At 37.6% G+C, this 11,273-nt stretch overlaps 1 protein-coding gene and 1 long non-coding RNA gene across 4 annotated transcripts; both read left to right on the top strand.

The window, feature by feature from the left end:
* LOC104786769 lies at positions 1,636-3,557 on the top strand. The gene is made up of 4 exons (XR_767641.2): positions 1,636-1,925; positions 2,315-2,379; positions 2,509-2,573; positions 3,347-3,557. It is a non-coding gene; the product is annotated as an uncharacterized LOC104786769 (long non-coding RNA).
* On the top strand, positions 6,146-10,887 carry LOC104786766 (serine/arginine repetitive matrix protein 1). 3 transcript variants are annotated; one of them, XM_019245903.1, is made up of 13 exons: positions 6,146-6,264; positions 6,424-6,513; positions 6,633-6,755; positions 6,929-7,096; positions 7,189-7,239; positions 7,376-7,488; positions 7,863-7,910; positions 7,987-8,043; positions 8,172-9,263; positions 9,410-9,547; positions 9,642-10,207; positions 10,346-10,421; positions 10,614-10,887. In XM_019245903.1, exons 1-12 carry the CDS (start codon positions 6,244-6,246, stop codon positions 10,360-10,362), a joined length of 2,484 nt encoding a protein of 827 aa, XP_019101448.1. In that variant the 5' UTR covers positions 6,146-6,243; the 3' UTR covers positions 10,363-10,421; positions 10,614-10,887. The 3 variants fall into 3 exon arrangements, with proteins under 3 accessions (XP_019101448.1, XP_019101449.1, XP_019101450.1); XM_019245904.1 differs by lacking the exon at positions 10,614-10,887 and having other exon boundaries at positions 9,645-10,578; XM_019245905.1 differs by lacking the exons at positions 6,146-6,264; positions 6,424-6,513; positions 6,633-6,755 and having other exon boundaries at positions 7,326-7,488.

Raw genomic sequence — 11,273 nt, 5'->3', positions numbered from 1 at the left:
TCAATTTTTTAGTTTTATATGTTTTCTGTTTAATTGCACACAAAAAATAAGTTTTTTCTTTATTAGGTGTTTACAATAATGATTTCTCATGAAATTTAATTTATTGCATATTGGAGGATTTCAACAAAGACAGTGATGATGAATCATAAAATAAATTGTTGCATGGACTTCTGATGGTAGAACAATAAGATATTTATATTCTCAAATTTTTCTTGTTTGGGTCATCTGATAGAACCAAAAATAGTTTAAGAACCGAAAGTAACCAAGAACAACAATAAACACCAAGAACATTATTCCTCGGCATGCACTTGATCATGAAGCCAAGATAACCCTCTGAGTGCTAAATATGACTGAAACCTACTGTTCCTCGTAATACTATTCACGATAGTAATTGCCACCTTATTTGCCGGAACAGCCACCTGATGATAGTCCCAAGAGTTGGAGCGATCCAGCCACCTTATTCTCATATTTATTTCTGATTTTTTATTTTTAAAATTTTTGATAAACATTAATAACATGATGTTGTGGTTTTGTTTAATTTAAACTTTTTCATAAAAATTAACTTAATATTAATTTTCTTTCTCATATAAAATTTAAATTTGAAAAATGAGTTAGAATCGTATTATTTTAAATGTATAAAATAAGTATTTGTATAAAATTGATATTAAATCTAAATATTGGATTTCAATTAAGTTTTAGTTTGAATTATTGTACATATATAACCTAGACATATCTACTTTATAACATGAAATATTTCCTGTCTCGTCCCATCCTATCCCGTCTTATCACGTCTTGTCCTGTCCCGTCTTCTCTCGTATCCATCATAATTTTTTTTGTCCTATGATCGTTCTCTTTAAATTATTACTCATTAGCCAATATTTATTAATAGGTACTCGGTAAAAAATTTAGACAGGATACTTGAGTTCTCCAATGAATATTTAACTTTTAGTTAGTTGAAATTATCTAAAAACAAATAATAATACTCAAAAACTATCTAATTATTTTTAAAAATACCCAAAAACTATCAACTCGTTCCAAATTGGATCATTATCTGTCGCATAGTCAACCCTTACCTAAATTACTGTATCTATATACATAATCACAAAAACAATGCGTTTCGTAGTTGGTAACAATATCTAATATTATTGAATTGTGAATTTTAAATTAAATACTCTGTTTCTTTCCCAAATCCTTAGAACCTGGTCTTTCTTGAACCCGGTCTTTTTCGAAGAGAGGTATAATTTGTAACGTCGTCAAAAAAATAAACCAAAAAAATACAATGTGGCATAACTACCTAGTTTAACTTACATAAGGAATTTGTAACTAAATAATTTAACTTACATAAGGCATTTTAAATTAGAAAATGCAGATCGTAACTTACATAAGGCATTTATTTTGTTTTAAGTTTTCGGAGTTCTATTTTTCGTGTTTTTTCTCAGTACTTGATTTGGTTAGTGAGAAAAAACATGAAAATAGAACAACGAAAACTTAAAGAAAAATAAATGAAATAAAATACTGTTTTGGTAAAGTGGAGTAAAGCAAAGTTAATATCTTATTTCATCAGCATAAAGATTTGGGCCTTAACCAAAAAAAAAGACTTGAGACTAATACAAATAGGCCTTTTAAATCTTTGATGCTAAAACATCAGCTTCTTCATTAGCTAATCCACAAACTGAAACAAAAATAAAGACAACCGATGAGGATTCGAAAGCACAAGAGGCGATGTCGGAGATACCATGAGGATTCGAAAGCTTGAATTATAGGTTATTGCTCTGATTAATTTGATCCGCAGATTTGTGGCCGATTCGATCACTGCTCTCAACACCAGCGCTTCCGCTACCAAGGGTGAAGATCTACAACAGATACAATCTGAGAGGACCTGCATGTCTAAATATTTGACAACCGAACAATCTAATTATTTCCCAGTAAGCTATATTTCTTTTCCAATAGTTAAAGATATATTCTTGACTCTTGAGTGTAGATTGATCGGATAAGTCTGAAATGTTAGTAAATCTTGTTTAATAATAGAATATGCTTGATAGGTTTGTAAAAAATGTGAAACAAAAGAACATTGTTACCTTGTAGAGATGGAGATCATAGTGCATTAGAAAATTCTTCTTCTAAGTGGTTTTTGAGGAATTAATTTTCTTTGAACACATATTGAGATGGTTGGTGTCGTTGTACATGAAGTATGAAGTAGAACCAATACCTTGTTTCCTACTAAACAAATTAAAATCATTAATGAGTTAAACATGATTAAACATAGTATTCCAAATTTCAAAAAACTAACGTGGTGTGCGTGCATATTATTCAGAAGGAGGTGCCATAACTGGTGTCGGACCATGTAAACCTCTTAAGACTGAAAAATCCAGAAAATAAGTAAGTGACTATATGTGGTAAAGTAGCAATTTATGTCTCTTGTGTCTATATATTAGAATTGGTAAGCTGCAAATTAAATCTGTTATTTACACTAAAGGAGTCAGTGTTACTTACCCCTTTCACTTCCAGAATGATTTGCAGAAGAAAAGTGTTGACGGTTGGAGCTGTATGGTTTTGTTCTTCTCTCCTTATTTGTAAGTCGCTAACCTGATCAAACGGTTTACCATAATTCCGTCATTTGCCTGACAAATGATACATGAGTCATACTGCATATAAGGGGCCATTGAGGTTAAAATAGGTTTGGATTTTTTTTGCTTATGATAGTTTTCAATTGTGGTGTAGCGAGTGCTTATTGATTGTGTGAATGACACATTTATATAGTGTTTGAGATGATGGTAGAATGGTAGGGTTTTTTTCATCGTGAGTTAATACAATCTTGATGAGAAAGTTTAATTTGAAGATATTGAAATAACTTACTCACCGGATTTCGCAAGTTTATAAGATATTGTAAGATCCGATTTGTTTTGATTTAGAGAAGATTCATTAGGTATATATGTCAAATATGCTCGGTTATAGTAAATTTAGTTCGATTATGAAGCGAATGAAATGTACATTTCCATTTGCGATATGTGAATCGAAAATGTATTATAGGAAGGTTGTATGTTGGATTTCAATTTATATATTAAATGATTGCGAGATCTTAGGAGTATTAATACATTCTTTCTATGTTGACTATTGTGTTGCTATATTTTAGGATGTAAATGTAAAACAACCTTATTTGGTAAGATTATGTTTGATTTGATTAAATGCATATTAGCATACGACTTTCTGTAGATATATTCCTTTTGACGTTTATTTCGGCATTAATGTGGTGTGAGTTAGTAATCGGGTTTTCTGTAGATATATTCTTTTTTTTTTTTTGCTAAATATGTGGAAAAAAAATGTTAATGCAAAAATATGAATATAGATTTTGACGGCCAAGATAAAAGTGAAGCAATGGTCCAGATTAAAGAAGAAGATCCGAAATATCATAACCGGGTCGTTAGGATCCGCGCGTTTATCCGTTTACCCTGTTTAGATAATGACGGTTTTATCCTTTTCGCAAAATAATTAATTGGTCATAACTCCAATGGCATTGTATTGTAAATTCTTATAAAACTAAGGTTTTTTTCAGGCAACGTTTTTTAATAGTAGGGATTAGGCATTTGTTTCCAGAATCTTATGGAATTATTTTATGTCCGTGATTGCATAAATAAACATTTATATTTAGATAAAAAGATGTCTTTGCCCTCCTTATATAAGGAAAATATATATATTTTATTTGCGATTTCGCCGATAAACCTCCACCGTTATCATGAAATGGTTTATGGTCACATTCAAGATAAATTGATGAGATTCGGTGACGAGTTGGTGGTGATGATGATGAGATCATGTGAACAAGATGGTGGTGATGATGATGAATCCGGGTGAAGGAGATGGTTTCCAAGATAATTGGATTTTTTGGTTTGATAATTGTTTGTGATTAGAGTTTTTGGGTTCACAAGATAGTATCCTCTTAGATTTAGATTTCTTTATCCAAAATGAAATAGATTGAATCCATTAGATCCGAGATGGTGTTGGTGGTGGATGAATTTTGGAGACAATGAATTGGGGTTGTAAGTGACTAAGATGATGGTGAGGAGCCATGGTTGTGTGGACGCGACAGTTTCATCCGCAAAGGAGAAGAAAGAAGGGAAGGAAGAAGAAGAAGGAAGAAAAAGAATTTGGCTACAAAGGCTTTGACTCTAAATACTTTGATTGTTAAAAAAAACTTTTAAAGCTGAGACTGTTATTTATTATTATTATATATATAATTTTATAAATATAATTTAGTCATTTACACAGTACACCAACAAGATCTCGCTTCTTATTAGTGTTGGCAAAGATATGGTTAAATGTGTCTCATTCTTCTCTAATGATGATGACATCAATTACGATTATAACAATGTTTTAAATTTCAATAAGGGTTTCGATTTATGTAAAGTCAATTGAAAACACGTCTTAGAAAGTTTCACTTTTCTAACAAATTGGCAAGTATCATGTACAAATTATATGAAGCCTATCATTTTGATGATGTCCACGAAATTGCTGTCAATCTTCGTTGTTGTTGTCATCACCACCAATATTGTTGTTATTTAACTCACCGAACCATCAAAGTCTCCACCAAACTTCATAAACAAAATATGGTCTACCTCTACCATTACCACTATGATAGTTTACTTCAATCCCTTCCTCTCATTTGTATTACATTTAAAACTTAGCATTTTTTTCTTATTAACTTCATCCTCCAACCCTACTTAGCCTTAAACTATTTTCCGCTGTAATTAGCATAAACTCTCGTCTCTCGTCACTCGTCTTCGTACTGTTTTGTTTTAGAAACAAACTCTCTTCCTCTTTAATAACCGTTTACCCAAAAAATGTTACTCTTACTATGCAAAGTACTGATTTCGTAAAGTATCACTTGCAAAAGTTGCATGGCAGATCTGAGAGGCAAAAATATAGTAAGTAGGCAAAAAGTACTGATTTTGGAAGGCCTTTGAGAGGCAAGAAAAAAAGCTCCCTTCTCTCTCTTCAAAACCCTAGCTGCTATTTTCAGACCTGAGGGAGGGAAATCCTTCCGGCAGCAGTTTTCTGATGTCGCGATTTCCTCTCCCTCCCTCCTCTTTTGTTTAGCTCCTTGGTCTTCATGCAAGTTGGTCGAGGTTAGCATTGAAGGTCTAGTGGTAAGTAGGATCTCTTCTCCGTCAGCGGCGGTGTGGTATTTATCCTTGCCGATGTAGCTGTGGATCTAGTCAGGTGGAAGAGGAGCTTTGTAGTCGAGCCCCGGTTTGAAGACGTCGGATGGTTAGCATCGGAGTTCCTCTAGGCTCAACCGTCTTCCTGGAATCTGTGGCTACAACGGAAGTCGGTAAGGTTAAGGTGGGTTTTGCTGTTTGATAGGGTGGTTAACTGTAGATCCTTTTGGATCTTAGATGGCGGTCGCGGATTCCAAGTTTAGAGGATTTGTGTGAGCCAACGATCTTCTAAACCGCCACGGCGACTTTGCTTCCACCCATCTGGATTGAAAGAGCTTTGCTTATTGGAGAGCCCAGATCTGGGATGGAGGGGATATATCTGATGATGTCGGGTTGTTTGGGAAAATAGATCTGTCGATGGCATCGCGACACTGGTTTTCTGGGAGGTTTGTAGCTTTGGTGGTGCGTCGGAGGAAAGAGATCGATGGTGGAAACCGATTTCTTTCACCGTTGATCTTCGACCCTTCGATGGTGTTGCTAAGCCGTGGACCTTGAAAGCTCTGGATTTAAGGCTTGGTTTTTCTGCTTTCTGGCCAGTAGCACGATCCGATCCTCCGTCTGTTTCCGGCAAAATTTTCGATTTCTTTTTTTTGTAACTGGACTCTTTTGTGTGTAAGGCCTCGGCCCAGCCGATTTTAGAATTTTAATATATATATATATATTGCATGTTTCAGTAATAATGTCTTTTATCACTCGAGATCAACAGACCAAAGAGTAGTAATTTCCCATAACTTACTACAAGGTTGTTTTGGGCTAATGGGCAATGCCCCAAACCGATAGGTTAGTGTATAAATTATGTTGCTTATGGGGCCAATTAAAACCAAATACTATCACAAATGGCAATAAAGTAATATTCTGAAGAAACTGAGGGTAACAATGGAAAAACAAAATTAAGTATCTCATCTCATAGCTAGGGCTCGTAAACTAAAATCTCTTCAAAAATCTTTTCACATCTGCGTGGATTACTTCACCGAAGCACAAAGTCTCTCTTTCAAGCTTCTTCGATCTTTGCTTCACCAAACCCTAAAACATGTCCGGCGGGTTTTTCCGGGTGAGTTTTCCGATCATCTTCGTTCTTAGTTACTGTGATTGATGTAATAATCTCTTTTAGATCCAGATCTTAAGCTTTCTTTTTCCTATGGCTTTGATTTGAATCTCATAGGTTTCTGATTACGTTCTGATTCGTCTTCTTTTTTTTTGGTTTCTTTAGGGTACCTCCGCCGAGCAGGATACTCGGTTCTCTAACAAGCAAGCCAAATTGATGAAGAGTCAGAAATTTGCTCCGGAGTTGGAGAATCTGGTCAGTTTCTTCCAATTTTGACGAATTGTGAATTCTATAATCAAATTGGTTCGTTGAATTACTTAGTTGAGATTTCACTGTAGTTTGAGGGCTTTTTTAATGGTTTATGTTTCTAAAAGGTGGATGTGACCAAAGTGAAGATGGATGTTATGAAGCCTTGGATTGCGACTAGAGTCACTGAGCTTCTTGGTTTTGAAGATGAAGTTCTCATCAACTTTATTTATGGTCTGCTTGATGGGAAGGTATCTGATAACTGGACTTTTCTTTGAGTATTCATTTTTCATGTCGAATAAATTATTGATTGAAGGGTTTATATGTCTTTAGTGTTGTTGGTTGATGTTACATGAGATAAAAGGGGGTAATCTGGTTTTATCAAGTGAGCTTTATTGTTAACTGAATGGTGTTACTAATGTAGGTAGTGAACGGTAAGGAGATTCAGATATCGCTAACTGGATTCATGGAGAAAAATACTGGCAAGTTTATGAAAGAACTCTGGACGCTTCTTCTAAGCGCACAGAATAATTCAAGTGGTGTTCCACAGCAGTTTTTAGATGCTAGAGAAGCTGACACAAAGAAGAAACTGGTATTCTTCAATAGTTATTTTGAAGTTTGGAATTGATGTTGAATTACTTTTCTCTCTCCTGCTGTCTCATGACTGTTTTACTTTTGTGACAGGAAGCAGCAATGCAAAAAGCAAACCACGAGCATGATTCATTGAGGAAAATAGTAAGACTAACTTATTCATGCTAGAGTTTCAGTCTATATAGATGCTCCTGGTTTTAACATTCGACTATTCTTTTCATGTTATTCAGATAGCTTCTGCAATTATTAGGGTTCATGTGCTTTACCTCAACTACTGTAGGACAGCAGCGTTGAGCTCAAGGGGAAAAATGGGATGGAGAAAAAACCTTCAAGAGATCTTCCAGAGGATGGGAGAAGGGCTGACGAGAAGAATGGTGTAAAAGAAACGAGAAGGTAGAGTTCTCTTGATGCTTATGTTTTCATAACCTCTCTCTTGTCATTTATTGAAGCTAGACTTGATAGAGAACCTCTGGTCTCTGGTCATAACTGTATCCCCTTGTGTTCTTTATCATGGTATGCATAGTCTGGAAATGTGTGATATTATTCTTGATTGAGTCCATCCACTTGTTGTATGTGGATCATCTCTATTAAATACTCCTGGCACAGTTTTTTAAAGTTTTTCTGTCAAGGGCTGTTCTGGGTCTTCTAGCATTTTTAGTTATGCTACTGGTGCTGTGCATGTGCATTTGGTTTGCTGGTTCTCCAGAAATCTGAATGTAGCTAAGATTATGATGTGAGTGGGTTTTGACATTGCCTCCTTGATGCAGGGATCTGATATCTCCACGTCGCAGAGAAGCATCCCGCTCACCCCTTAGGTAACTTTTCAATAATTTTGTTCTCTGATATCATTTTATCATATATGTGAGTATATATTGATTGGTTGCTTTGCAGAGGGTCACGTTCTAGGTCTATCAGCAAAACAAATTCAGGCTCTAGAAGTTATTCTGGGTATGCTGCCTTCCACAATTGTTTTATTATTCCTAAGAAATTGTATCGTGTGATGTCCAACTTGCTAGTTCTGTATCTTGTAAATCCTAGTGCGATTTTTTCTGATGGCTGATCTACTTCTGCAACAGTGAACGGAAATCCAGGAGCTTATCACGATCATCAGATGCCTCCATCTCACCCAGAAAGCGGAGATTGTCGAATTCAAGGCGTAGATCCAGATCACGTTCCTTGCGTAGGTCTCTTTCTCCTCGGCGACGTAGGATACATTCTGCTTATGGAAGCAGGTCTCGGTCACCAATTAGACGTCACAGGCGATCTACGCCTGAGAGACGCCGTCAGTCACCACCCCCTTCAAGGCGTCGCCGGTCTCCATCACCCTTTAGGCGGCGCAGGTCACCATCTCCGCCTGCAAGGAGACGCAGGTCACCATCTCCGCCTGCAAGGAGACGCAGATCACCATCACCACCTGCTAGGTCACGCAGGTCACCTTCACCACCTGCTAGGTCACGCAGGTCACCGTCACCGCCTGGTAGACATCGGCGATCTCCTCTGCCCTTTAGAAGGCGTAGGTCTCCTTCACCACCAGCTAGAAGGCACAGGTCTCCGTCTCCACTCTATAGGCGCAACAGGTCTCGGTCACCACTGGCTAAGCGAGGAAGGTCTGACTCACAGGGGAGGTCTCCCTCACCGGTGGCTAGGCGCATGACACCTACTGGGGCAAGATTGCCTACACCACCTGCTGGGCAAAAGTTGCCTTCACCACCTCCTAGGCGTGCAGGATTACCTTCGCCGATGAGGATTGTAGGATCTCATGCAGCCAACCACCTGGAATCACCATCACCACCTGTTAGACGACGTAGTTCACTGACTCCTGCCAAAGAGCGAGGCTCCTTGTCCCCAGCTGGACGCGGTGAAGGAGAATCCCCTTCACATGTCAAGCATAGTGGATCTATGTCACCTGTTAGAAGTCGAGGTAGATCTTCTCCTTCATCTCATGTCAAAGCACGCTCTCCTGTTCGGCGCAGGTCACCAACACCTGTCGACCGGCGTAGTCGAAGATTTCCATCTGCTGACAGACGTAGGAGACGGTCTCCATCCTCGAGTAGATCTCCTTCTAGGTCGTTCTCACCTCCTGTTCGCCGTAGATCTCCTTCTCCAAGTAGAAGAAGGCAACAGAGGGACAGAAGATCTCCTGGACATCCATCTGAAGAGCAAGATAGGTATGCTCTTGATGACTCCATTTATCATTTTATGTGCCAATGCCTTTTAAAATAAGGTGGTATAACTTGTTCTAAGTTACATGCAGATTCTTCTTATCAGTAGTTATTAACTCCTTGACCATCTTCTGCTTTTGCATTGTGTATAGAGAGGACGGGATTCAAAGTTCCAAGCTATTAAAGAGAACTGCAGTGCAGTTGCCTGATATTGATAAGAGGAAACAATTACCGGAAAAGGTGCCAGAAGTTAGGCGTGCAGAACATGTGAAGGAGCAAGAGAGAAAGAGGTGTGTTTTTTTTTTTTCCTTTTTCTTTTCCGTATGATTTTCTTTTGATTTCAGATTTCATGTTTTAATAACTGTTGTCTATTGAATTTCTTAGCAGTGATAAGATACCAGAGAGGCGTTCCAGTAGAACCCATGGTTCAGAGATGCCCCCACTTTCACCTGAGGAATCGCTTAGAGTAGAAAATTCAGAAGGAAAGAGTCAGCCTGTTTCTAATAAGGTGAAGGGCAGTGATCAGGTTGAGAAAGAGGATAACAGCGACTTGGATGCAAACCTGTCCTCTGATTCTAAGGAAAATATCAGACATCATACTAAGGACAGAAAGAGAAGAAAGGAGAAAAGGTCTTCAAGGGAAGAAGTATCCTCAGATGATAAGGGCAGTTCTGATTCTGACCTGGAAGATAGGAAGGAGGCTAAAAGGAGGAGGAAGGAAGAAAAGAAAACGAGAAAGGAGGAGAAGAAACGCAAGCGAGAGGAGAGACGTCGTAAAAGGGAAGAACGTCGTGGTGGGAAGCTGAAACATAAGAATCAAGAGCATTCTGATACTTCAGAGGGCGATGAAGCTGAGACCCATCCTAAGAACAAAAAAGGGGAGTCAGATCCAAAGAGGCTTGAGATTGAGTTGCGAAACAAAGCACTCGAGTCACTGAAAGCAAAGAAGGGCATCAACCACTAAATCCTTATCCACCTTTATTTGAACAGCTTTTTTAAGATACAATGCCATGCTAGATCTATCTTTTATGTGGTGCTTTTTCTTACGTGTTCCAAACTTTCTTATGTGGTCTGTTTGTTGGTGGCAGCAAAATTGGACAAGTGACAATTTCTCTGCTATTCTTGAGTGCAGACTTTATGCAGACATTCATGGCTCATCTTCTGGTAATAGTTTCTTGCATTGAGTAGATTTTTATGACAATTTGGTATTGTGGCTGTCTGGGAATCATTATGTTTGAGTTGATAGAAGAATGTTCATGCACCGTTTGCTTGTGGACTGTGGTACTACTAATGTTGTGGATAAATGAAATACCATTTTATACTGAAACTTATTTGTACTCTGGGATTTGTTTATAGATGAGTATAGTGTCAACTACAGGATTTGGTTAAGAAAGTGGCTATATAACGGATCCTCTCATTTGTGCCTAGACCCAATCAGGTGAAGTGCAATATTCTCTTTTCCTACGATCAGATTTGTGGAACCGACTTTTCTGATCTCTATTTTGCTGTTTGTATACTGATGGTTGCATGTTGGGTTAACCATCTTCTGTGTTCTGCTTGAGATGTCTGTAAACTATGCATTGCAAATTTTCTTATCTCTTTTTTTAATCACGAAAACTATTTATTAGAACTTAGAAGCAAATATCTTACAGTATGGTACAATTTTTAGATTTACATCATGTCTTGGTCCAATCATTATTTACACTACCAAAACGAAAACGCTTCAATAACAATTGTGTTCGATATCACCTTATGAGTCGATTTGAATGCTCTGTTAGACTCCATAGAAGAGATAGTCATCATGGGGGAGTTGTTCTGTACCATCGAGAAACCGAAACACGTGCTTCATCATCGGCCTAACTTCTGGAGATTGGTTTGCACAGAGAAGTCCTGTTTTCAGGACCACTAACACTTCTCGAGCCACCAAATGCTCTCGATTAATTCTTGTGTCGCATCTCTGTAACAGATCTCCCTTCTTGAAACCTTGAAGCACCCAGTTCACTAAACTGATCTCTT

Source organism: Camelina sativa, chromosome 5 (assembly GCF_000633955.1).
Source record: "Camelina sativa cultivar DH55 chromosome 5, Cs, whole genome shotgun sequence".
In the NCBI taxonomy this organism is placed as follows: Eukaryota; Viridiplantae; Streptophyta; class Magnoliopsida; order Brassicales; family Brassicaceae; genus Camelina; species Camelina sativa.
The sequence above is the reverse complement of the archived record's forward strand: the minus strand, read 5'-3'. Positions and strand labels throughout refer to the sequence as shown.

Bases quoted from the DNA above. Each gene is read 5' to 3' on its own strand.
- LOC104786766 (XM_019245903.1), top strand. From the start codon at position 6,244: ATGTCCGGCGGGTTTTTCCGG. The intron at 7,489-7,862 runs GTAGAGTTCTCT...TCCTTGATGCAG, and splicing joins GGTGTAAAAGAAACGAGAAG to GGATCTGATATCTCCACGTC. The intron at 9,548-9,641 runs GTGTGTTTTTTT...TGAATTTCTTAG, and splicing joins AAGGAGCAAGAGAGAAAGAG to CAGTGATAAGATACCAGAGA.